The sequence below is a fragment of the Falco peregrinus genome, chromosome 2 (assembly GCF_023634155.1).
Source record: "Falco peregrinus isolate bFalPer1 chromosome 2, bFalPer1.pri, whole genome shotgun sequence".
NCBI classification, from domain to species: Eukaryota; Metazoa; Chordata; class Aves; order Falconiformes; family Falconidae; genus Falco; species Falco peregrinus.
In genome coordinates, this window is record NC_073722.1 from 57478746 (window position 1) to 57506385 (window position 27640).

At 43.4% G+C, this 27640-nt stretch overlaps 1 protein-coding gene across 4 annotated transcripts in view; it reads right to left on the bottom strand.

Annotated features, from left to right (window-relative positions):
- TEC (tec protein tyrosine kinase) overlaps positions 1-25325 on the bottom strand; it is a 53243-nt gene extending 27918 nt beyond the window's left edge. Inside the window, exons 1-2 of one of the 4 annotated variants that reach the window (XM_055796745.1) lie at positions 24907-25041; positions 5863-6045 (exon numbers count right to left, since the gene is read on the bottom strand). In XM_055796745.1, the coding sequence (XP_055652720.1) occupies positions 5863-6000 (138 nt within the window). In that variant the 5' untranslated portion in view covers positions 6001-6045; positions 24907-25041. Of the gene's footprint in view, positions 1-5862; positions 6376-13780; positions 13926-24906 lie in introns of those variants that run through there. The other 3 variants (XM_027779333.2, XM_055796744.1, XM_005232107.4) reach the window with 3 other exon arrangements.
- Positions 25326-27640: the final 2315 nt, after the last annotated feature.

The window sequence follows — 27640 nt, forward strand, 5'->3', positions numbered from 1 at the left end:
CTGATATTTCCTGATACTTTTCAAATTTCAGTGATAAAGCAGACTCCTAGGTAAACCCTAAGGCTTCATTTTCCAAAGAGTCAGCTGCAAGTGCAAATGTATCGCACCTTTGAAAACAAACTCCAGAGCACTTACAGTTGAATATACAAGATATGAAGCCACTTTTGACAGAAAATGGCCAAACATATCTAGGGCCATTCATTTGTGAAGTTATTTCCACAAATGTCTCCTTTGATTTCAAACCTGCACACCCTTCAAGATGAAATCAGCAGCTCACAAAAAGTCACACTAAAATTTTAACTAAATTATCACTGGTCAAAAATACAAAAAAAACATTCCAAATGAGGTAGTTCGTAGTTTGGTGTGGTATGTTTTGGGTTGGTTTTTTTTTGTTGTTTTTAATGAATGCATTCAATATTTGCTTTTTAGACAAGCACGTTTATTTCAAAATTGCTTTACTTTGCTTATTAATTTCCTACAGGCTAGTATTTTTTCTGTTTACTTAGAAGAAATAGTTCAGGAAAATCAACAGCAGCATACCTGAAATAGTATGCTGAGCTTTCAAGCCACACAAAACTGGAAAGAGATTTCCTAACAAAATACTTCACACTAGTGCTTCCACACTAGAACACTACACGCCTTTACTATACAACCAGGTTACCTGGAGGAGTTACGCTACAACCAATGACTCCAGCTGACAGCAGTAAGCATAAAGCAGCAGTCCTCAAGCCCAAGGGCCAGTTAGTGCAAAAATGCCTACTACCTCCCACCTCCAAACCACCATAGTTACTACTGTCTACATAAATCTGTTTAAAGCTAGCTCAGTAAGTCTACAAGGTGTATTTGAGAACATTGTACATATCTTAAGTCTTTCTGACTATAGCATATTCAGTTTTAATAGTACATCTCCATACTTTGAATAGCGATATTTTTTACTTCTTCCTTATTTTTGTACATTCATCATCAGAACTCCATGCTTGGAGGTCGATTCAGTTATTTCTTGCTATAATGAATTTCTGTCTTCATTACAAATTGAATCCATTACATTCTGATCTCATTAGCCACTTTTGCAACATTAAGGAAAAAAAGACAGAAAACTCTCTTTCCAACAATGACAGCTGATAAATAGTTAAAGGTGTCACAAAAGTTACAACATTAGCTCTGCCTTTTATATGTCTGTAACTATCATTAGCCCAATACTGCACAGTGGTGTAATAATGGCATTTCCCCAACATTTACGCTTACTAATTCACAGAATTTATGCCAAAAAAAGGCCAAAACCAGAACCCTACATTAACCCAGCTTAAACAGAATATTCCTACTTTCTAACATTAAAAGTTCATCTCCATGACGCTTAAGGCAAGTCAGTTCCTGATGTATCTTTGTTTCCAAGCTTTTTAATGTCCACCTTTTTAACCAACCTTAAGGTGGTATCTCCTTTTTTTTTTTTTTTTTACCCAGACAGCATAATGCCCAGAAGTTAAGCCATAAAAACCAAAGTCCTATGGCTTCTTACACAGAATAAGTTTCCATGACATTACTCATGATTTTAGAGCTTTGCACCTAAGCCAGGACTCTCCTTCCTCAAGTTTCTGTACTTTGAAACCAGCCCTGATATCCAGCCTCTTTACTGACTCTGTAGTTATGCTTCATAGATAGTTCACACACTTTCTCTATGACTGACAGTTCACCAATATTTCTAAGTGCAGAAGCCACCTTTCTCCTTCTCATGGCAGCTCTGCAGCTTCAGCTTCACTGTAGGCACTTTGTACCATGACAGGGTGCCTAAGCTGCTTGAAAGCATGTATGAAAAAGTTTAAATAGGTTATGAGCAAGTTTAAACAAGATTCTACCCTGTTGCTAGTAGTCATGCTTATGAAATAATTGTTTATTGCTCCAAGTAGGTATTTGGCACTTTGTCAAGACATAAGAAAGAAAAAAGTAGAGAAGAGCACTTCCATAACGTGCAGTTTCTGGCCAAAGAGCAAGTGATCCTTCACCACCAGCTGCACAGAACAGCATCAAATAAATCTCTCAGCAGCACTTACAAGAACAACATTTGGTATGGTTGACTGCTTTCTGTTGTCATAAATGTTCCACTTCTGTCACCAGACATGCCGATATCTAATTCTGTCTCCTTATTTACAATCCCAACTTGCCCACGCATCAAGTGTTGACTAATCTGGTTAATGAGATTTAATTTAAGCTTGTTTTTAAAAAAAGAAGTGGTATGATTATTCACATGACCACAAACCCTGGGTTCTTCTTGAACTCTCTACTGAATTCCCATAGAAGTTAAAATGGAAAAAAAAAACCAACCAAGAAAAGACTTCAGCTTGGACGACGACCACACTGGGAATCATATACTTGTGTAGAGGAGCAAAACTCAGACACCCTTGGCAGGCTGCTGCCACTGCAGTTACGTGATTAAAATGAGGGTGTGGGATCCTCTTGGCTTAGGATTTCCATGCTTATCTTACCAATCTGCACTTTGAATATTGCGAAGCCTGAAATGAGATCAGTGGTACCTATCCTTTCATCTGTTTTATCTTTAAATTCAGCCATCATGCACAGTAGTCACATTTATTTCAGTAATAAACCTCCAAATATTCAGAAGGGCCAGAATTATTTCAATCTCTAATAATATTTTTTTATATTTTTATACAAACTACTTCTGTCAGAATATACAACTGTCTTACTGCAAATACAAATTTATAGCCATCATCACTGGCTTAAAAAAACCAAACCCAAACAATAATCAAACAACTGATAAACCCCCCAAACTTTTTCCATTTCAGTTGCTCAGTGAAACAAAGGAATAACTACCATATCACTGATCTTAGTCACACAGTATTTTTTTTCTTTTTCAGATAGAGACCGAGTATTGCTGACAAAAATATTGTGTGACCCTCGAAGATCAGAGCTCATTATTTTCAGACAATGCTGTTAATAAAATAAAATGCTGATTAATGCTAAGAGAATCTAAAGTGGGAGGAACAGTGAAAATGAAAAGGGGTTGAGGTTGGAAAGCTATACGTTATGGCTGAGCCAGTCTAACAACCCGTTGAAGTCAACAGTCAGAGCATCCTGTCCTCCTCCGCCACCTGGCACTGCTTCTGGTGCTTGTTAGATCCTGCACCAAGCTAACACAACTTGCTAACCCAGCAGAACACCAGTCCAGAAAAACACAACAACAAAACAAAAACCAACAAATGGAATCAAATATCTTTCTGCCGATTAGCAAGTTTTTTCACAACAGTATGGATTCCAGCACAAGCCTGGACCAATTCAAATGGATGGGGGAAGCCTGCAAGGCCAGGACAGCGATGAGATGAACCTGCCTGTTGCAGCAGCACACTGCTGGACTAGCATAGGCGTAATGTATATTTTCACCCCAACTGTCTTTATCTGAGGCTGGAGCATTTTAAGAAGTTACTACCTCCCCAGCTGAGGGCACTACGGGCAGCCCTGCTCCATCTCACTGCAAATAAAACAGAGTTGAAACCCCCTCTCAGACAGATGCACCAGTCAGTCTCCTGGAAGGGTTTTTTGGCTGGAGGAGATTAACCTAGAGGGGAAGGGGAAAGCTAGAAGGGGAAAGCTGGAAGCAGTAACTTCTTAGAGGGTGACAATTAGACCTGCAAAACCTGTTAGATACATTTCTATTTGACCTGAATGAAAGCTGGCACAGGATAAGCATGCAAGACATGTTTCAGAGTGCTTCTTAGGCTCCACCTATTTATTTGGGGGGAGGGGGGCAAGGCAGCAGGATTTAAAATAGAAAATTAAAAAGGCATTCTAAAATTCCGTATTTTAAATCCAGAGTCAACAAAAATACACAAATTCATATTCTGAGGTGGCCTGAGAGCTGGTTGAACAGCCAGATGCAGAGGGTGGTTGTCAGTAGCACAAAGTCTAGCTGGAGGCCAGTAACTAGTGCTGTACCCCAGGGGTCAGTACTGGGTCCGGTCCTGTTCAACATCTCCAACCTGGATGAAGGGGCAGCAAGTTATCAGCAAGTTTGCTGATAACACAAAACCGGGAGGAGTGGCTGATAGGCCAGAGGGTCGTGCTACCATCCAGAGGGACCTCAACAGGCTGCAGATATGGGCTGACAGGGACATCGTGAAACTTCTTCCAGGAGAAGTGCAGAGTCCTGTGGCTCAGAAGGAACAATCCCCTGCATCAATATATGCTGGGGGCCACCCAGCTGAAGGCAGCTGGGCAGAAAAGGGACTGGGTTTCCTGGTGGACACTGGGTTGCAAACCAGTGTTTTGCAAAGAAGGCAAATGGCATCCCGGGCAGTATTAGATGAAGTATTGCCAGCAGGCTGAGTGGTGCTCCTTCCCTCCTACTCCGCATAGGTGAGGCCACATCTGGAGTACTATGTCGAGTTCTGGGCTCCCCAGTAGGCAAGAGACCTGGACATAATGGAGAAAGTCCAGCAAAGGGCCACAAGGATGATGAAGGGACTGAAGCTTCTCTCCTATGAGGAAAGGCCAAGAGCGCTGGGACTGTTTAGACTGGAGAAACTACGGCGGGGATCTTATATCTATTTTAAACACACACACATAGACATATATATCATATGTGTATAAATGCCTGAAGGAAGGGTGCAAAGAGGACAGACCCAAGCCCTTTCCAGTGGTGCCAAATTTATTTTATTTTTTTTACCTTTACTGTGAGAGTGACTGGCACAGGTTACCCAGTAAGGCTGCAGAGTCTCCATCCTTGGAGATACTCAAAAACCTTGTGGAGACAGTCCCGGGCAACTGCTTGAGCACAGGGCTTGGACCAGATGGCCTCCAGAGGTGCATTCCAACCTCAGCCTGTTTGTGATCCCTTGACCACATCCAAACTATATACAGAGAACAGCAGCTACAACAGACTGCTGCAGTCTTAGAGCGTGGTAAATGAGCTCAATTCTGCTGCAAGCTCAAGGTCTGACAGAGAAACATGCTTAGCAAAAGCCTCAGCTCTCCTGTTCTTTCATCAGAGGTAAGACAGCTGACACAAGGGGTTGCAGAGTTGTCTCTATTAAGTTTTATTTGTTGAATGGCTTCCCAGGGTGTAGAGCATGCTCTGCTAGCTACTGCAGCCATTTTAATCACCTTCAGCATTGTGACAAATCTGGAAAGCAGCCTCAGTTAAGTCGAAAAATCTCACCCCCAGCACTAAAGGTATAACAGGGCACTCCAGCGGCAGGTGATCTTGAAGAAAGGGAGTCTGGAGCTCATTTGAAAAAAATGCTGGTCTGAGGATTTGCCTAGTTCACACTATTGACTTCAAGTGTAAGTGAATTTACACAGAAAGCAGTAACGGAGGGGAGCTGCTCATGCTGCTGAAGATGAACTGCTTCCTGCTTCATCTCAGTCACTAGGTAACATGATCCACTCTAATGGATCTCATCTCTAGTGAACTTGTTCTGCAATGCACTGCTTCTATTAAATCCTCTTTCTCCTGTTTAAATTCAGTTAATTCCTCGGTGTGAAAGTAATGGCCTTCACAGTAAACAAGCAGCTACATCCTGCCTTTTCCCCCACTTTGTAATAGCAGTGATCTTTCATCTCTCTGGAGAGAGAAAGAAATTAGCTGTGACGACCAGCTATAAAAGCTGTTCTAACTTATTTCCTGGCATTCTGGCTATGTACTACTGCTCTGGTTAAGAACCAGTTAACTTTGACAGAGGCATAGAAAACTTATCTGCCTTACAAATAAGACAAGTAAGATGTTCATTGCCACCCATGGCCATTCCCCCCACCCACTCCTGACATTATGATGTACGGGAGGAAAAAAGCCAATAGTATACAAAAACAAAAAAGGAACAAAGGCACTCTGTAGTATAAATCTGTGTCTCCTACCTCTGCTCGACCTTCGTAATATGTTAGCATAGATTTTGTAAGTACAAAAAGCCTCTCTTTGTAGTTTAAGGGAGAAGTCCTCTTCTTCTGCTGTGATCTTTTAATCAAAATCTCTTGTAGTATAGTAGTCGTATTCATTTCAGCCACTTGTCAGTTCTGTTTCTAGCCATTGAATATCAGTTCCTGTGAAGACGAGAGGAATAAATCATTACAGTATCTTTGGAGGATCACAGAGCTGGAGATTTCTGTAGTAAAAAAGCTCCTTCTACTTATAAACAAAACTATGGGAATACACAGAAAGCTGGAGCTTTCCCCAATCACCTGGAAGTTTACAAGAGTTAATTATTAGACAGGAAAGTTCAGGCTTTGCTCAGCTGAGGGCTGCACTGGCACGTTCCCAGGAAGCCGAAAGCAGTACCCGACTGGGGTGAAACAAGCGGCACTGCAGCCCACATCACAGAAAATACGGGTGAGAAGTCCGAGACGTGCTCCAGGCAAACAGCAGTGTACAACTACTCTTCACCACAAAGTCCTAATGTGTATCACAGGTTTAATTGCTAAGGTCTGTGCATATATAAATGCCATGTGCAAAAAAGTTCAGTATACAAAACTGAACGTGGATCAGTAAAAGACATTTTGAAAATTCAGTCCTATTACTGAAAATTTTCAGACACAAAGGGTCTTTTAGAAGATGTCAATTTGAGACCAAAGAAGTAAAGCTTACTTTTCATGAAGTGCTAAGTATCTGCCTTCCACCTTCTGTTTAGAAAAGACTTTATGCTGACCATCAACAATCTAATTTACTTCTGACAGGTTTGGATGCTCAGTAACACCCAGCTGCTTTAAAGTTTTACACCATGACTGATACCTGTAGGACAGACTTCGGAGTACGTAAAAACGAACACACCCACAGTTACTTTGCAAACCTGACTCCAGCGTCCTGCCAGCAACCCTGTCAGGCAATCTCTCTGTTCTCTGCAATGCTGGCAGCCTAAACACAGCTGATCTCCTCCCTCAGCTGCTCGGGTGCCACTGCCTTGTGTGGGTGCAGCGTTCCTCCCGCTGGGCTGGGATGCAGGCTGGGGAAGGGATCCAACTGGGGGTTTCACCACACAGCACAGACGGCTGCCCGCACAGTCTTAACACACGAGGTGGCACGGAGGCAGAAATGAAAGGTGTGGGAGAGGTTGTGCAGAAGCTGTTCCAGAATCCTTTCCCCTCGCCCCTTAGCTTTCCCCTTCTAGCTTTCTGCCCGAAACCAGGGCATGCTGCAGGCACAGACCTGGACCACAGCTCAGGCTAGAGCAACACGGCTGCAGGCCAAAGCCATGGCTTGAAGAAGGAACAGCAGCACCTGCTGAAGCACCACGACTGCAAGTATCTTCTCAAGTGTCCGTTGTGGAGGGGGCAGGGGGATAACCCAAGCTGAAGCTCTGGATAATCACTGCAGAGCTCTGTACCAGGAGGAAACTTGTCTCCAACATAGTAAAAAAAAAAAAATATATCAAAAAACCACACAAAGCTTTTCTCATTTCTCACAGGGCTAAATTTATGCACCTATTTACTACTTAGAGTATTTCAAAATTCACCAGGGAAACGTATGTACATTTTTGTCTGCAGGCAACGTAACTTCAGCATGAACAAAATAGCGCTTTTCACAGCACTGTGCAGAGAAGGTTGAAGAGCCACAGGCCTCCTCAAAACATTAGTTTTATTTAAACTTTACTTTTGTAAGGTAAAGAAATTGACTTCAGTGCCGCTCCTTTTGCTTCTGCCTAAACATGTCATTATTTGTTGTGACAGTAGATGAAATGACACCCTTTGCATTCCAGTCTAGTCCCAATACCACGTTCCGCTCCTTGTTTTGGCCAATGAAGCTCCCATAGCCCACACTCCTACCACTTCACGCAGCTGGATGTAGTTGTTCACTAGTTTAAAATACCCCTTTCTCTTCAAGGTGTATCTCTGCATACGCTAGAAAAAAATTAGTCTGCGGTTTACATGGAACTACAAAATAAGACCAGGTTAGGCTGCATAAGTAAAAGACTATAATAGGATTGGAAGTGGTGATTATTACGAATAATCTCTTTTTGTTGTTTCTCCACCTCTGATGCATGTAGACGCATATATTTTGTTGGTCATCTGTCACATTGCGTTCCTGGGAAGAAGACAGATCTTTTTAATTAGTAATTGTATTGGGTGCATCCTTTCATGACTAAAGCTGGCCAATTCTGTTTTATAGCTCTTCTAAAACTAAATTGGCAACCTTAAAGATAATTTCAGAAGGAAGGATACTACCATGAACTGAAAATACAAACATTCTTCAAAGCATTACAAGCCAGTGTTAGCATTCCGCCCAGCTTAACGCACACAAAACTGTAAGGGTTCCCATCACAAGTTCTCCCACGCAAAACAACCCTTCTGTTCTCTGTAGTACAAATCCTTTGTTGGCACTTAAGGGAAACAGAATTATTACCTGTCTTGGAAATTGTGATCTCAGAGATCCTCGGAGCGCTACACTAGAGAACACAAGGAGTATTCAACATGAACTATGATTTCAAATCTCAGTACTGATAATGCTAAAATGTTTTGTTTCACTACCAGCCTTCTTTAGTCTCATAAAGATTATACAAGAAACAAAACAAAAATCCTTTTGATAAAAACAGCATTAAAAAATAAAAACATCAGTAATGTAATTGGTCAACACCTGCAGCTGGTTGCTACACTGAATTCTCTCTGCTATGGAGATCTCTGCAGATTAGAACCAGTTTCCCAAGTCATAAGATCAGCCTTTGAATCTGCATTTGGTCACAGAAACCTGTTCTGTTTGCAGTTTTTTTCCAAGCCAATGGCTCTAGCCACATTTCTGTTTCCATAAATAAGGCTCTGGACAACTGAACCCTCACCCATTATTCTGAAAGTTCCTTTCCAAAATTGCAATACTTTATTGAGAAGCACCTGTAACAGCCACCCGTACCTTTTATCAAACCCATACATCACTACTTTTTCTTCAGTACAGTTTTAGAAAGTTTGTGCCCTTCTCGCCCCCAAATAATTCACTGTTCCCAGACCATCCCTCAGGACATGAAGCTGTTTGCGTAACATGTTATCTCGTTACAAACAGCTGTGGGAGTTTGGACTGACACCCCTCTAAACTTCTCACAGTATCACTCCTGCCAAGGACTTGCCCTGTTCCCTGCCAGCTTTAGTTACGTGACAACAAATATGATCTAATTTGCAGAGATGCTGATTACTCAGAATTATGACTGAAATCAGAAAGAGTTACAGATTCTCAGCTTTTTTTTTTTTTTTAACAGCATGAAAATATTCTCAACCTTAAGTATGGAAAAGTCTGCATCAACTTGCACTATGCATCTTCACATTATACAAATATTCACCTGTATGTCCCTGAAGTCAGCACACACCTTCCTCAAAACAAATGAAAACAACTGTTAAGATAACTGCCAAGTCAATATTAATCAAGATGTACAAAGTAAGTTTTTACTTGTAGACAGAGCTTCTTATGAAGCTCTTATGAAGACAGAGCTTCTTACCTTTCCCGGTTTTCACTGGGGAAAACTGAGACACTAAGTGATGAGGTAACCCCAGCAGTTGCAACACTACCCACACACCTCCTGGTTCCCACTCCCAGCTCCTGGATTGTGTGTGTTGAAATCATTAGTCACCACAAGCCAGTTGGTAAGCACATGTAACATTAAAATGGTTGAATAAACAAATGAAAGCCCCAGTAGATGTTCTAGTGAGTAAAGAAGAGAAAGCGCATCCCAGCTGACCAAGGCTTCTGATTCAAATGCATTAATTAATTGTCACTTTTTACAGCACAAAGCTTTGTATCACACATAGTCACAGAGTGGTTCATAAGAAAAAAGGCATTCTGAAACACACACATATCACAACACTCATAAGATGAACACCAGCCAAAAACATCTGTCTGTGACTGAAAACAAAAATAAAAATCAAGCTTGAACTCTGTTTTCTGAGTTTCAACCCTTCCTCAGCGATGGTTATCATTTACCTAGGAATTTGGGTTCTTCAGTGCAAAGCCTTAATGCTAAGCTGATGAGCTACCATTCAAGACAGAGAATCCCTCTAAGAAATCAGCATCCTCAGCTTTCTGACTTGGGTTTCATGCATTCAGCACAACTGCTCTTTTTCAGAATTCGGACCCATCAATCCAGACTGGTCGCAATTCCAGGTCTGCATATTTAACACTGGAAACTTATCACCTAGTGCAGCACATTAAAACTATACAAATTCACTAATTCAATTTAAAAAAATAAAGGAAAATGTCAATTTTAAGTTCACAGGTGGTACTCAATTCTGACTCAAATCTGTAACTCATCCAGAATATTTTTTCTCTTTTTTTTTTAATTATTTCAGATCAGTTTGCTGATCAAGTTCATAGCGTGTCCCTGCCGTGGGTAAGTGAACAGGCAGCATGCTGCAGCTCTGGGTAGAGAGGGGAAACAGTGCAAAAGGAAGAAAAGGAGAACTCCTTACCCTGGTTTTTTTCTGCTGAAGCTGCTGTCGCTTTATCATGAAACTACAAACCAAGTACATGTGAATAGTTAGTTACATGAGAAGCCAGCACAGGCTTATTTGAATAATTACTACTCAATATAAGCAAGGATTGCAAAATCTGTTCTTCTGCTTCATATGGCAGAAAAGTCTTTGTCCCACGCCTAAGGTTGCAAATTCAAACTCCAAAAAATAGAAGCCAACCCAATAAAAGACAACTGATATTAATCCCTGTTCAAATGGCAAATTTCACATAAATACAAATACAAAAAAATATCATTACAGTATTTTTTCCCTCAATTCCCATTTTAAAATCATGACAGATTATGCTAAAGTATATGTGAAATAATACCATATGCCAGAAAAAGGAGAAGTAAAAAATATTTGGATTTGCTTTTTTCTCCCCCCACACACTTTTTTTTTTCTTTTCTTTTTTAAAACAGCAGACTCAGACACCATTTCTATCATATGTAAGGTTTTGGTTTGGTTTTGGTTTGGTTTTGGTTTGGTTTTGGTTTGGTTTGTTGGTTTTTTTTAACTGACAGAAATGCCATTTTGGGGGGCTACTTTCAAATAAATTTCAAAATTAAACACAAAGGTTTGCAAAATCCTTGTCTCCATCTGAAAGTCTGCCAAAAAATCACTGGCTGATCTTGCATGTAATCGGACCGTGTGAAAATAAAAATCATAATTGCCTGCACTAAATTTAGGTTAACAAGTAAACAGGCTAAGGGGTAACTCAGTGACAACTCTTTGACTGGAGAGCCTGAGAGAACATGTGACGTTGCAAAATACCCTTTGTTCAACTGAAAGCTACTCACGTACACATGCAGGAGTATTTCATTGCAACCAGCACAAGTTTTCCGAAAAACTTTCATCCTCTGAAAACAGGCATGCTATGTTTTACAAAATACAAGCATTTGTTTCCTTCTAGCATTGTAACTTTGGTAGCTGGGGTAAGTGAAGAAAATCAACACCGAGAAAGTGACAGTCCTTCTTAGGGTCAGCTGGCACTGAGGTGCTTCATCACACCAAAGCAGACCATCAACTCAACCACCACACAAGAGAGGTAGAGCCAAAGGGCACAGAACAGGTTGGGGAAAATGGTAAGAGCAGCAAAAGGGTTTCTTCCCCCTTACAATGATGAGTTCAGATTTAGGAGAATAACACATGCATGTCTCCAAATAATTTGTAAACTCGGTTCTTCTCTTTATTGTGACCTCCTGTAAGCAGTACGCTCCAATGACTGTTATCCTTTCACAGCTTTATAGTGCAGCTTCATCAATTCCCTCACAAATAAATTATTTAGGAAAGGAACCTCTGCTTGATGCAATCAAAATTACATTATTACCATGCATGATGTAGAAGGTATGTAGACATGGATATGTCAATATTTTTTATTATTATTTAAATTGCTTACTGCTAACTGAGTTAGCAACACTGTGGGGTACCATACAAAGGATGGCCTATCAATTTTCACTTACCTCAACAACTTTTTATATTTTTATTCATTCCTCTAGAGCTAAGTATTTGTAGCTTTTCTTATTTCTTCCACACAAAAGCTCTGCAATACCTATGAACTTGCACTGACTATTTTGCCCTTCGGTTGATTTGGCTCAAAAACCTCTTAGCATTTGTAATGTACTTTGCTGGAAGAAAATAAAGCTGAAACCTAGTTTGGGACACAGGAAGACAAGGCACACACACACCCCCCAAAAAAAAACCCAAACCAAAGACTCTGAAACATCAGTTAAAGTAGCAAAATCCAAAAGTTTTCTACTGATCTTCTGCACACTCAGCCATCCTTTCTAGAGAGAAAAAGCTTTTCAACGTGTCTTAAGAAACAGTATTGTCTCGAGAAACTGTATTGGTGATAAAGAAGATACTCAGCTCTTGCTTTGTGTGCTATCCCCAACTTCCCACGTTTGTTTTGTTAGTCAAAAGGTATTATGAGTTCATCTCACAATTTCATTGAAGACTAAAAAGTCATCTTCATTTCTGTACTAAAGAGACACAAACCCCACTGCCCAAGAGTTGCAAATCTTTCTGAACATGAACTTGTTCCCCTACTGTATTTATTGCCTGCAAAGTGACATTGGTACAGCTGTAACATCTCCAAGCCTGTGTTTTTGCTGCTTGTTCAACGCTTGTGAAAAGTCTTCATTGTTCTTCACCATCATCTCTGTAGATTAAAGTTTAACCCCTACCTTCATCCACCCACTTTTTCTCACACAGAGTAATAACATGACATGGAAAGCTGATGATTTATGTTTTGGGTGGAAGAGGTCTTTATATGTATAAATAGACAGTAGCTGTAATTCATCATATTAATGGGAAAGTTAATTAAAAATGTATACAAAACCACACAGAGAAAACTTTTAACAGTAAGAGGATCTCAAATAATCTACCAGACTAGGTTTTTTTAGACTAAAGAATATTAGATTGGTCTGTAACCACATCTATAATATGGCTCTGCATCACCCTCTGCTCAACCCACATACAGCAATTAATGGCTGATATTATTTCCATAATAATGCTGCTAGTATTAACTGCTATTGTTAACTTCCACTCCAGAACCCAGACTTACCACATTATTTTTGCTGTAGACTATGAAAAGCTTTCAAGGCAGCCTACCACAATCAAACAGTGCTTCCCACAGAAGAAACCCAATCTCAAATCCACAAGCAGAAGTGATCTTTTCTGAGGACCTGTGGGTTCGGGCTCAGCAGAAGCCATAGGCAGTCTGGCAAATGAAATACCCTGGCAGCAGGGTCTACTGCATTCACACAGCTTCCAGGCACAAGCTTTCTGTATTTGGTGGCCTTAGCACACAGGCACACCAAACTCTTAAAAGAAGATGAACTTAGCCCTAGCTGGGCCTTCTGACAAAACCTCCTGCAACAGCCAGCAAAATCACATGTGAGAAAATACACTATATTTAATTATCATACATTTGATTCAATTAAAGGAAGATTAAAATTAAAGAAGGCAATTTAAAAAAAAAAAAAGCAACTTCACTTTCTTCTTAAAGACGTCTTTTTGAGGGTAGATTTCTGATTTTTGAATGAGGGCAGCAGTGCATTCTCAGTGATGAATTTAAACAGCTGACTGAGGATGCTGTTGCTAACTACACACGCTGCCTGGTACAGCACTTGTCATTTCCACGATGCCTAATCCATGCTGTTCAGACAAGGACCAAATCCAAGCCTAACTAATATTTTCATGCACTGACATTTGATATTAACCCTTAGAAGGGAGAAAGAAGATTTTTCCCAGGTCTGAACTTTGTTGCTCAGGTATATTTTTATTCCTAACTACCACATAAAGTGCAGTGAAAAGTGTAAAACTTAATTGTCTGCTGTCATACAGCAGCTCTTACCCTGCTGTGGTGCCATCACCAGGACTTCAGGGCGCTGTGAAAAATTCGACTGCAGCTGACCAGATGAGGCAGAGCATAAAGGGATTTGCTTGTGCAGCATAAAGGTCTGCTGACGGATATTAGTTTGGTTTACTTGCACAAACACAACTGGCCTTCAGCTGACAGAGAAGAGGTAGAAGATAAAGCACTACAGAAAGGGAAGGTCAGGGTCTGAACTGGGAGGAGGTATGTGGTATACTGGTTCTCCTTATGTGTGTTATGTGCCTTCAAAAGGAAACGGTACTCTTTGTTCTAGCCAGTATTTTCAAAGTAAAGTTAGAGAGGAAAATGGAAGAGCTATCCCCGAACCAGGTACTGCTCTGGAGGAGCAGAGGCTCACACAGAACAGTCTCTGCTTCACTTCTACATAGACCAAGGCTACTCCACCAGTCCCCCACCAGCGATTTGGTAAAGTGGAGCTGTTGTCTTAGGCTTTATTCCTAAAATCCCCTGCCGATAAGAAGGGAGGAGAAACAGTAACACCCACTTACTAAAGAAACAGGCAAAGATGAGATTGGCAAAGGAAATGGGCGATGTTTTGCAAAATCTTTTCCTACTTCTCCAGGAAGCCAGAGATTTAGAGGGCTGGAAAAATAAATGTTTTGTGAAATGAGAGACTGAACTCAATTCTGCTTAGGAATCCTAAAGCTCACCATCAAGTACAAGGTCAACTGCTATTGTACACAAGACTGCAAGACTAAGAAAAGCAAATCAAATCTATGGGGAAAAAAAATTAAAAAAGAAAGGAGGTCAACAGTTCCTGAGGTTTTTAATTACCCCAGAGGAGTCAGTTTAATTTACTTTCTTCACAATATGAATTTGTTTTTCCAAATGTTATACAATCTCAGGTGAGCACGTGATATATTATACCAAAAATAATTTCAGCATTCAAGATGCTCTTTTGACATGGTCTAACTAAAATACTGTAATACCTATGAATTATGACTTGCTTTATACACAGGGAATGACTAATACTTCCTCAGTAACTTCTCTTTCCAAACACTCCAAGATGAACTTTTTCCCCTAAACAACTACATGTTCTCCGACTACTGAAGTTAGAGAACTACTTGTTCTCCAGCTACTGAAGTTAACTCTTTCTGATCTGCCAGCATACATGCCAAGTAACTGATACCAATACAATGACCCTAACTTTGCACTCATCTGAACACGATCACAGCCTTGTTTTGTACCATTGGGCTGAGATACCTCCTGAAGTGAAGAATGGTAGAAATAAGCCACCTATTACACATCTAGCACCACCTCTCCTCTGGTCCCAAGGCCATTCATTCTGGAGCTAGAACCAACAATAGTATTTCAACACACAAAAGCAACAGCCAGCCTTCTAGATGATTACTTGTGATCATCTTAAAAGCTGCCAAGAAAACCCAATCAGTGGCTGAAGGAAAGCTTTTCTGGCTTGAACATACTTTGCCAGCAGTAAGCAAACCCGAAATACTGCTAAGGAGGCTGGCTGTTCTCTGCACCAAAGGACTGCCATGGCAAAGTGCCACTGGTACATCTATATGGCATAGACACCGTGGCTTGGCCCCTGATGGCAGGAAAGCAGGACCAGCACTGCCCTACACTTGTACTAAACGCTAACCTGGAACTACTCATTTGGATGAGGATTCTGCTGCACCTGCCTGTCATCCTAGCCAGCTTATTGCTAGCTTCTCTCACCTGAACTCCACGGAAAAAAACGCAGAGAAGCTCAAGGATGAACATCTTAAGTCACTCGTCGCTGGGTTGACAAAGAATTTTCAAAGAATGCCATGAACTGGATTGGTTTTAAGTTTGATAAAGGCTTTATGAATTAAAAATACACCTTCCATGTCTTACAAGAGGTATATAGAAGTGGTCTGTAGGTACATCCCACGCTAAGTAGAAAGCGGGCATCAATTATGACTTCATCTCAACCACTCTCTGTCCCAGGCTACCCTTAAACAACCTGCTATCCTTGCATATGTAGAAGCACAGTGGGTCACACAGCACCTATAATTTCCTCAATGCCTGCAGGAAGTTCAGTGATATGGATACACAGGTTTTGAAACCCACCTTCAAGAGCCAGCCTTGAGTTACAAAAGCTCAGACTATGTAGTCCATCAGAGCCCTGTTGGACCAGGTATAATGACCTCACAGTACTCAAAAAGGCAGCAGTTCACCCTCACAATCTGCCAGTCAGCAGTACAATTAGTAAGACGAGTTTATTTGGAGAAGTTCCTCAAAACTGAACTGAATCAAAACAGCATTTGCTTTTAAGACACCCTGCAACCATCAACTATATATTCACTGTTTATTGCTAGGGAAGCAAGCTATTTACCTAGCAACCTCTTACCTGCTTTTTGCACTTATGTTTTATTCACAAGAAATGTACAGGAACTTTTTGCTTCTTCAGATAAACTATCTCAAATTGATAGCAGGCTATAGCTCCTTAGCTGTTTGTCTTCTAAGATTATTTCTCTTATTTCAATCATCAGGTTTTCTTTAGTCAGATGGAACTGTGTCATCAGAATTCAGGTATAAATCCTTTTACCCCTTCTGCAGCACTCCAAGATATTCTTCATTTGCAGCTATATAGAAACGGCATAATTTCCCAAAATGGGTAAACACTTGTAGCACCTGCAACATCAAAGCCAAGCTGGGTGCTTTAGTATCTACAGATGACAGCTGTGCATGCATCCCTGAGCCTCAAGGGGATGGCTTGTGGGAAAACCAGTTCAGAGACTCTTCTCTAATAAGTTAGCTACCCTCCAGCTAAGGACCACATGATCTTAAAATAAGCATACGGCTGGGAAGAGCTGCAAGGAAGTCCTGAGGTCAGGGGAAATTTGCAAAAAAAAAGTAGTCAGCTTTCAGGAATTTGGGGGGACTCTTAGGTACACGGCTTGCAGAAGAGAAACCTACCTCTAGATAAGCACTAGGTTAGGTTATAGAGAAGTGATGGCTGCTGTGTTGTTCTTCTTTCATAACAACAACTTAGCAGAACTAGATGAGATGGCCCTGAACCAGCCCCAGGGACAAGCTGTTACTTTTTCCTGGGTTGCTGAAGACTACGCTCTACTCTCCATATTACTACAATCACAATAATCTTTGTATCTTTTATCAAGCATCCATCCTTCTAGGTCATTCATACAGAGTAGATGAGAGCCAAGTTTATGCCTAACTCCATAGGAACAGCTGTTAACAGCCCCATTGTAGGCACAGAACCAACTGTTCTCTGCCTAAAAAGATAATAAGCTTAATAAAAAACTTACCCTCTTTTTAGTTAGACTTTCGGTTGCTTTTCAGGTGGTCTATGAAGAACATCTTAGCAGCAAGCTGTAATACTGAACACTGACTAGTTAGGTTATCTGAGCAAGAGTTGAACAGGTTTGCGAGCAAGAGATTAGGCATGGCTCCTGCATGCCCTGTATCCTCCACCAGGTGCAATTCCAACATCTGTACATCAGTATTACACTTTTAACAAAATTAGGCATGCAAAAGACATAGCTCAGGTAACCATATGGCATGTGGTAAGATGATAGCAATATATGCTAAAAATTTACATAACAAGCTTTTTTCCCCCATTATAAACTGTTTAATTCAAATTAAATATACCAGAAGCTACACTCTGTTTAAACATATTCATTAATAGAGCCTTTAATAAGAAAAATATAAATAGAGACAGAAACAAGCACCCACTACACTATGTGGAAGCTACACAGTAAGAAATACTTCAATAATAATAAACCAGGGAATTTCACCTGAAGACAAAGCTGTGAAGTTGACTCAGATGATGACCTACTGGCCACAACTCATGTGTTGACTAGTGGGTATATTTCCCCTCAAAGTATTTATTATGAGGTAGTATTATAAGGACATTTGATAACTTGCTTTTTTGCACCTACTAGCCCCAAATCTCTCTCATACAGACAGTGCTGATAAATCTAAAGTTATGCATCAGAACTGCCTTCTGTGCAAGAGGAAAAACCCAAGGCAGCAAGTGGGGGACAGAAAATAACGCAAGTTTCTGTTTATCAGGTTTCCCCTGTATTGTTTTCACCAGGATACATTGCCTCCACTATGAAACAAGTACAAGAGATTGAACCCAAAACGAATGACCGTTACACATTAAGCCCAGGATCTCATACTGCTGCTCCCACATCTGACAGTTCAGGGCTACACACACCAAAGCAGTGGCGCTGGCAAGCTCAGCATTCTTATCTTCTGATTCCAGACTCTATTACCCTGTTATGTTGGATAGGTTACAAGCAAAATTTCACATTAATGAAAATCAAAGTTCCCTCCCCATCTTACCACACCCTCACTTCACTGAGATGGGACAACACAACTCCTGGTGAGAGAATTACCACTTGATTGCACGCAAAATCATAGAAGTAACACTACCAGACCACATTTCACATTCTCGTGCTTCGTGCATGTCCAGCTGACATTCTACTTGAAGGATTGTACTACAGTAGTTTTCATTTTCTTTAATCAGCTAACAAAGCCTTTCAGTTTCTGTGTTGCTCTGTGCTTGAACCACATGTATATTATTATAGGGATTAAAAATTAAAACCCAAAAACCTCTTCAAGTAGAATCCACGTTGCTGGGTACTTTCTGGAGAGATACTTGGATGAGCAAGACCTATTTTCCTGAAGTTATTGAAGCAGATCCCACAGAGTTCTACCCTAAAATCATTTGTAGAGTTCTGTTAAATCATTAAACTTCTACTTGCATTTCAGTTGCTTACTAATAAATTCTCCACATACAGGACTGAAAATCCAGGCTGTGACCTTGAAGAACTTCTTCACATACAGTGCGGCCTAAGCAACACCAAAGGACTGTAGTTTCACTCGTGTCAAAACACAATTCAGGGAAAAAAAATTCCCACTGAACCTGAAAATAAACACAACTGAGGCAGTGCAAGGTCTTGCATTTTCCCCTTCCTCTCACTCCTGCAAGGTAATGAGCATTTTTAGCTAAGCTGCTTGTCTGCTCTCCTTGATGTCAGTTCTCAGCTGATGGGGTGTTGTTCCAAACGTTGCAAGCCAAACAGGGAGTAACAGCACTTGTCAGGTGTCACAAGACATTTATCACGTTAAGGAACAGCATTCAGCTTACGCTCTCTGAGATACCATGCAATACCATTAATGCTCGGTAGTACCTTGTGGTGAGTACCACTCTGGTTACTTGTGGTGAGGCATAAGGATATTACAGAAGGGGCATCACCAGAAGCTGGGCTGCCACAATCCAGTCTCATTGAGGTCAAAATGACAAGCACTAAAGATAAGACACTGCAAATGTAAGATAAGATAGTCCTTTATGGCTAGGTCTCAGGTTTTCACAGGGAATGCCTGCTTCACACTGACTTTCAGAGTTAGTTTCAGTTTAAGAGATCCAGAAAACTAACTTAACAAAATCAAGGGAATTTTGCTGCTTGCCCATGACTTCATGTTTCTAATCAGACAGCTGTAATCCCCTTCATGGTCTGAGAGAGTGTCTCGGTGGGAAAAGAGAGCTGGTGCGATGGTGGAAGAGCCGCTTGCAGCCCCTGACAGAACCACAGCCCTCCAGCCAACCCCTCACTGCCCCCACACCCTTTCACTGTGTCCTTCTCCCAGGCTGCCCCGCCATAAAACAGACCCTCGCAGTTCATCTGAAAAACTGCAGCTGTAAATATGCCTCCTCCCACCAACTGAACCCGGTCCACTCAAGCACCACGGAGGATGAACGAGAAGTCCCCTCAGCCACAAGCCTGGTGCCAGCCTTCAGCGCTGAGGACAAGTTGGTCCTTCACAGCCTACCACGATAAAACCGAAACAGCCCAACCAGCCACAGTCTGAATGAAACAGTGGCCTGATGGGAAAAGAAAACCACATGTGGCTACATAACTAAACATATCTTAAACAAATTATGCACAAGCAAGCTGAATTGAAGTTGCACCAGCAGTTTTGAACCCCCTACTCAACACCTGAGCGCTAGATTTCTTCATGCTAAAAAAAATAATGTTATTTTAAGCATCTTTTCTGGACACAGTTTAGGTAGCAATTTCACTTCCTCAAGTATATTTAAGATTACCCATTTAGAGGGCCTCCCATGGGACAGAAAAAACAGTCCATTCAGCTCAACTCTACACGTTAAGAGCACATCCCTTGAACTGGGTCACCCAACCCAAGGTGGGGCAGGCCCCCTCTCTCCTCCTTCCACTGTGGCAATGGGGAATGGCTGCAGTTTGCAGCTTCAGCTGGGAAGAGATGCTTCTAATTGCAAGGGAGGGGGGGGGGAGGGCAGGGAAACCACACAATTATTCTTTCTGCCTGGATACAGAGCTTGAGCCCATGATACAGGACATCCTGTAATTCACAGGACAAGCAGCAACCCTGCATACATTAAGAATTTGATGTATTGTGGTTATCCCACCTACCCTGTAGGCTAGCAGAGGGAACCTGACAAGAAGACTTGTGCACAGGGCTGCCTCGGACAGAATTACAACGGATACTATGTTCAGCTGAAACTAAAGGGTAGTTATCATCTGGGTCTGATGGCCAGTTATGTGGCTATTCTTTGGAGATGAGGAAAAAAAAGGGGGGAGGACCTTTTTTTTGTTTAACAGGCATAAATTGTCAGGAATTGGTCCCAGTCTAACATGACAGGGGACAGACAGCATGCTTTCTAGCAGAGCAGGGTCCCAGTGTCCTGCCCAGACCCTGGTTCAGAAGGAAGAACCCCACCTCCCATATCACCCAAAGCCAGTTTCTTCTGCCTCACATTCAAGTGGGAACAAGGTCTAGATCTAAAGCAACTACAATTTAATCAGATCGCAGCTTGTAATAAGCACAGGGCTGAACAAAACCCCTCCTGACAGGAAACTCAGCTGTGACCTACTTGAGCATACATGAAGTTATACCCTACATGTAGCAAAGTGGTACCCATTCATACATCCGCTGATAAGAGAGAAACATGAATGGGGAAAAGCAGGAGTGCCAAGAAAGCATTCGCCCAGGTCCCAGACACCTTAGCACACTGAAATACTTTTTTTTTCTTTTTCCTGCATTTGTTTAATGTCACACAGGATTTTTACCTTACGAGCTGAAACAGGGCAGCCCGGTTTGCAGCCTGCTGCTTTACCTTGGAAGAGGGGCTGCAGCTACAATTGTGGCCAAACACTTCTCCTTCCTGTCACCACGAGCTGAGTCCTGTGGCTGCCCTCAGCAGATGGGAAACAGCTCTCGTACATACGTCAGCTGACAGACAGGCTCAGGCTCCCCCAGAGCGACTCATCTTTCTGCAGCAGGCTCCTGAACACCATCTCTCCTGCCCACAGTACCAAGCCTGGACCACACCAAGCTAGGCACGAGCTTTAGTGAACTGCCCAGAATACAGGACAGTCATTCAACTAAGACGCATCTTTTCAGCAATGTCATTTTCCTCCTATATGTTTGTGTATTGTCAAAACCAAAGACTTCTCCTAGGTGATGTCATTCTTCCTAAGACAGGTAAACCCTGCCTGTGATGGACTGACCTACTCCCAGGAGGCTTCTGCTACTCTTCCAGAGAGTTCATGATCCCCTTTGAACACACCAGCCACTTCATGGTGCTTGCAAGGAATGGGCCTCTCCTTACCCCATCCCACCTCTGTGTCTACAAATTGTAAAAACCTGCTCCCCCACCTGCAAAGCATCTCCTATGATGAGACTCATCTCCCTACACGTAAAGGGAAGTCTATCTGTTTTTCAAGGCTTTTTTTCCTCACATGGTATTTTCCCTGACTCTGAATCACAGCCCGTGCAGCTGAGCCAGGACAGGGGATGACTGAGAACTGCCGGAGCTGTAATGGCCACGGGGCAGCGGTCGATCACAAGGTTCTGCTCCCCACTTCCTCTTCTGCCACAACGGACATAATGTGTCCACCCAAACACTGGCTTCCCTCACCTACACACTGTTTCCTTTCCTAATGCTTTCTCCTTCAGAAAACACACTTAGAAAACCAGGCCAGAATCAGGAGAGCAGAATGCTCCTCTGCCTGAGGGCCAGCAGAGCAAACTGGGGATTTGCCTTTAGAAGTAACACCCTCCATTAACAAAAATACGTTTCTTGACACCTGACTGACCATTTGTTAAAAGGCAGGTGCAATTTCACTGGTTTCTGGAGAGTTGTGCCCCAGTAACCTCTCTAATGACTAGTGCTAGCACGAGGCCCTGGCCAGGAGAATTAGGGTAAATTGCGCCAATGTCTGCAGTGAGGTGGTCTGTCATGCCACAATCGGTGTAATGAGAGTTCTTCCCTTGAGTTTCACACAAGGGAGGAAGCTATGGGTATCAGCAGGTCATTTAATGAACATCGTCACTCTAACTTCCACAGTGCGACAACTGACTGACCACTGCTGTCACTTTTTAGGCAAGGTGTTGGTATATCTGTACAAACAGATGCATTTACCTAAAAATAAAAATATCTGTAGTACAAATCTAAAAATATGTGACAGATGTCCTTCAAAAGTAAGTTCCTTGCAATATAACAACCCCACCACCTCAGGCCTTCTTCTCCATACTTCACTCTGTTCAAGTATTATACAGAGTTCCATGTCTTTTGATTTTTATACTGGTATTTTCTTCCCCTATTTCTGCAGGAGAGCCATTGTAGATGGCTACAACTGATTCTTTGGCACACACAAACTTGCCTTTTTTTAAACCACAGTTCCAAGTTCAACAGTGAAAAAGTAATAGGTTACTGACAAAAGTCAAAACCAGCAAAACTAGAAAAACATCTTAGAGGCCAATGGTTAGCAGGGGCTAAAGACACTTTTTCCGTGATCTTTGCATTGACAGCCGGAAGCACACGCTTCTATTGTCCAAGAAACAGAAAATGTTTTGCATATTTGAGATACAGATATTTGTATGAAACTTACACCATTCTGCAGCTTATCTTGTGTACCCAGTTTATGTGTACATAACACAACACAGAGGGAATTAAATCTAAAACAGGTTGCACCTACATTTGGTGGAGGGGAAGACTATTCTTGATGCTTCCAAGCAATTCTGTAGAAGCAACCACTTCCCAGTTATTTTAATTACAGGATACCAGACTATCACGGAATTTCTGTATACAATGTTGTTTCAGGGCAAGATGAAATAATATGGAGCTGATACTGCTTTATCAGCTCTAATTCATTTTTCTCCCTTTTTAGCCATTGTAGGCAGTCAGCCAGGTTACTGGATACACTGCGATGCCAAATCCACAATACTGAGCCCAGAGCTAAGAATTAAAATGTAACTTAACTTAGGACATAATTGTACATGCCTCACAATCAATGGTTTTAAAAGATGTAAAAGATTTTAAGAATTCTACGTCATCATTAAAAAAAAAAAAAGATGGTACTCCTATAAATTTTGAGGGGCTAATAAAAATCAGGTCTGGCAGCTGAGAACTAGAGTGACTTCAAACAGAGGTTTAACTGGCAGTATGTTTTAAGTCTGCGAACTCCGAATCTTTGGTTTTGATTTTCACACTCGTGAGATTATCGCATTAAAAAAAAGGAGTGCGTAACCAGGTGCCAAATATAACCACACTGCTCTGTTTTCAGTGGTTTCAGCAGGCAATCTCACATAGAAATCATTTTGTTCAAAATATTCATAATTAATGTAGAAATGTAGCAGAATGTGTAAAGAACCCTTTCACTGAGGACTAAATGCAGACACAAATGTGATTATTTCCCCATAAGATACAGTTTCTCAATAAATAAAACACAAAATAAAACCTAAAGAAATACGAAGACTGTCAGAGGAGAGTCTGAGAGCAAACGGGCTCCTCCCTGCTCTAGCCCCCTTACAAACCATAGCCACCAAAAGGCTACAAGCAGCATCCTGCCCAGGAGCTGCCTCCCCACCTACCGGAGCCGCACATGTGAAGTGGGACCCAGGCACCTAAAGGGCCAACTCTGCACAGGTGGTGCGATGCAAGCAGCACAGCCGGTGTGCTGGAAGGAAAGAGAGGCACCTCCAAAATCACTCTGGGTGCTCCCTCAAGTGTAAGTGGGAGCCTCTTGGTATGGGTGCCATTCTGATGGCCCAAAATACCCTAAACATTTATACAGCAGCTCTAAGTAACAGCCTGTCTTCCAGTTGCTGGGGGCTGATGAGAAATTAAACAATGCTGCTTCACCCTGCAGCCACGCTCTATCAACAGTAAGACAGTCGGATAAAGCATTAGCAACATTTACTCTAAAATGAAAACAAATGCTCCAGAAGCAAGTACTCGCAAAGCACCTTTCTGTCTGCATTTCTGCTACAGTCAGGTTTTCCATCTATAAAAGCTACAGCCTCATTTAATTGACTCATAAAACAATACTGTTTCAGATCAGCGTTTGTCACAGTAAGGTACGCATCTGTCATTCCAAGCAGAGGGCTCATGGTCATGACTACACTGAAAAGCTCCGTTTACAGTTCAAGTAATTACCAGTCCTAACTTAGAGGGATGCAGAAAGGAAGCCTGTGGAAAAGCACCATGCAAATCCAGCCACCCAATGCATGAGCCACAGGCAGGCTGGACCGCAGCACTGACCACCGAGAAAGGATAACCACGCTGCGGGACGGAAAGCAGGGGGAATTATTGCAGTGGCCGAAGTCACACACCAGGCTAACTGTGCCAGAGCTGGAACTGTGTTAGTAAAGCCCAGCCGTTACATGGATATAAGGAAAGCCTCAGAGAAGTCAAGCAAATGAGGAAATACCCAGCAACTGTTACGTTTAAAATGGATTTGGCAGCCTGGGCTACGACCCCTCATATTGCACAAATTGCAAATAATTTCAGCAGAGGTTTAAAACGCGCCTTTTGTCACAGCTCCCGCTTACAGCCCCGTGCGACGCGTGGCCGTCGAGGCCGGGCCACCCCCGCTCCCGCGGCACCGCACGCCTCCCGCCGCCAAGCGCGCTCCGAGCCGCCGCCGGGCCGCGCTGCCCGGGCACAACGGCCGCCGCCCGGCGATGCTGCGGGGCCCGGGCTGGGCTGCCCGCTCGGGGCGGCCCCGGCTGGTGGCGCGCCCAGCCCGGCCCCCGCGGTGGCCTTGCGGGGACGGCCCCGCTGCTCGGCGGCCCCGGCTCTGTCTTACCTGGGCGTCCCAGCGTCCCGGCCGCCGCCGCAGAAGGAGCCCTGGCGCCGGCGGCGCGGAGGCAGGCGGAAGGAGGGAGGGAGGGAGGCACCGCACTGCCCCGCTCCGGCCTGGGAAGGCGGCGGCACCTCCTCCGCCTCCCGCCGCCCCGCCGAGCGCGGCTGCCCGCGGAGCAGCGGCGGAGGAAGCGGCGGGGGCGGCCCCTGCGCCGGAGCCCGCTCCACGCCAGCGCCGGGCTGGGCGCCCCCTTGGCTCGGGAGGGTGCGGGACGGCGAGCGGCTGAGGTAGGGAGGTGGCCCGCATCAAACAGACCCGGCGGGAGCTGCCCGGAAACGTGCCGGTGGAGTGAAAGAAAAAGGCAAATTACACAGCGCGGAGCAGGGAGCCGGCTCGCCCCAAAACCGCGCTGCACCCGTGTGCTTGGTACCGGCTGCTTGAAAATGCGCGTACGCGGCGCTTTCTCATTGCACAGCTCGGTGCAGAGCGAGCACCCGCAGCACTGCGGGAGGCGGTGGGCACGGTGCTCCCCGCCCCCGCGCCGGCTGTGCGCCCTGTGGCTGCCCCTCTAACCCCCGTCACGGCTCTGCTCCCGCCCGGGTGGCCTCCGGGGTTGCAGAACCTGCCGTCGGGCTTAACCACGAGTCACGGTCGCGTCCAGCCACCCCAAAGCTCAAACGCTCATCTGCAGCCACAATAACTGAAGGTGGGGGGTTTGCACCCATCGGGAGTCTGTGTTGAACAGACTTCAGGGTCTGCAGTAAGACGTCACACGGGCTCTCTTCTTTACCACCTTCCCTTAGCCCAACTTTACCTATAGAAACTGTCGGTCTGCAAAACTTCATTGAGAGCAAAAGAGCTCGTGAAGTTCAGCTGAAATACATCTCATGTTTCTAAGCATCAGTCTAGAGGAAAGCAAGCAGGGTCTACGCTGCTCGCGAGTTGGTTTCTTGTGACCCGTGCCGAGTAGCTGGATCAACACAGACATCTTTCTGTTCAGCTCGGAGGAAGTGACTTACAAAGTCTTTGTTTTCACTTGGGGGGATTTCCTCCAACTTACGCTTTAGGCGCTGTGGCCACATCTCCTGTGCCCATTGTGCTACTGCTGCGCCCAGGGAGTCACAGGGCTGTGTCCCCAGTGCATGGGGCATCTCTGGTATAAACATGTGGGCAGTTTCCGTGCAGCCACTTCATGGTGACCAGTCCCACCAGCCTGCTGTCACCACCCCCCCTCCACCCTGTCCCCACACGCTTGTAGTAGCACACACTCAGGTGTCCATGCAGACCTCCTTACCCACTACCACTGATGCGGTCAGTTTTGCAAAGGAGGCGACTTTTGCTTCGTTTTTCAAGCAACAGCTGCTACAGCTTTCCTCACCCCATCTGCTGCTGCTGTGGCAGGAAGAAGGGACAACAAAACTGAACAGTCGCTTAAGGAGGGACTTGGAATAGCTTTACTCCATAAGGTGATATTTCTGAGCTCCAGAAAGAAGTGTCATGTAGTAGAGAGCAGTTTTGCTACAATGTGACTTGGCCAGCAGCAGCTACATTACTCCTGAGCCTTCGCCCCCGAGCAGCAGGAGCAGCAAAGGGATAGTAGAGCACATCTCCATGGCCAGAGGCATGTGGCTGTTGATGTGCTGAAGGTGTCCATACAACTACTGATCTAGAATTAACCCCTTCAGTGTCGATCAGTCAACTAACAGAGCATTTGTGGTGAAGGTGTGGATCACAGGGTTTTTTTCAAGCTTTACGAAGCTTGCCAGTTCTCAGTCCCCAAAATGTTCTCTCTTCCTGTCCTACTGCAATGGCAGGTAAAGACATCAGCGGGACAGTGGGATCAAAGCAACTATACAATGACACTGCTTTTGAGGACAGGGATGCCTCTGAGGGGCTGAAGAGGGTTGGTCACTGGCTGAAAGCTGGGCTCTGACTAACTGTGCTTGCCTTGACTTACAACTGCTCTAGGCTGGGTGGCAGCTGTGAGAGCAAGGAAAAGAGCTCTGTAAAGGCCAGGTGGCGAAGGATGAGGATGTGCTTAGCAGCCTCTGGAAAATTCTCTTTTACATGTACACTGAGCATGTGCATTGAGAAAAGGCTCAAATACTCTAAAAAGCTTTGGGAAAGCTTTGGGAAAGCTTTCCAAAAGCCTGTGGAAAAAGCATTGCCCATTGTTCTGTGTGGCTTCTCATGGCTTGGTGAGCTGGCCAGCACTGTACATTTGGATTTCTGCTGCACAGTTTGGGTTGCTCATGGCTGGAATGCCTTCACTCTTGAACAGAACAAGTGGTGTGATTTCAATTTGAGAGACATGCCAATCCCTGCACAGCGCCAGGGTTTTCAGGATTACGTGGGGAAGGAGTTTTCATTTTGCAAGAAGGGTTTTGTTTTCTTTCTGTACTTCATAAATATCTAAAAGTGCCCATCACCAGGGCTTCTAGTATGTCCTGATGTAATATTAAGCTTCTTTTATACATCTGTATAAATTTTACACCCAGGAGAGGGCTGAGCTTTCCATTCAGGGGAATGTTTTGGCTTCAGGATTAAAAAAAAACACAACAACTCTGCAGGAAAAGCAGCAAGTTGGAACCAGAAATTACTTAATTTCCCTAAAATTTCACATGCAGAAATGTTATGCAAACATGTGAAATGCAAAAATGAGAGGATGTTTCAGGGCTTTGATTCTGTTTCCAGAAAAGCTTGGTGTTACTTGATGTTTCCATCTTTTCTCTCCCTC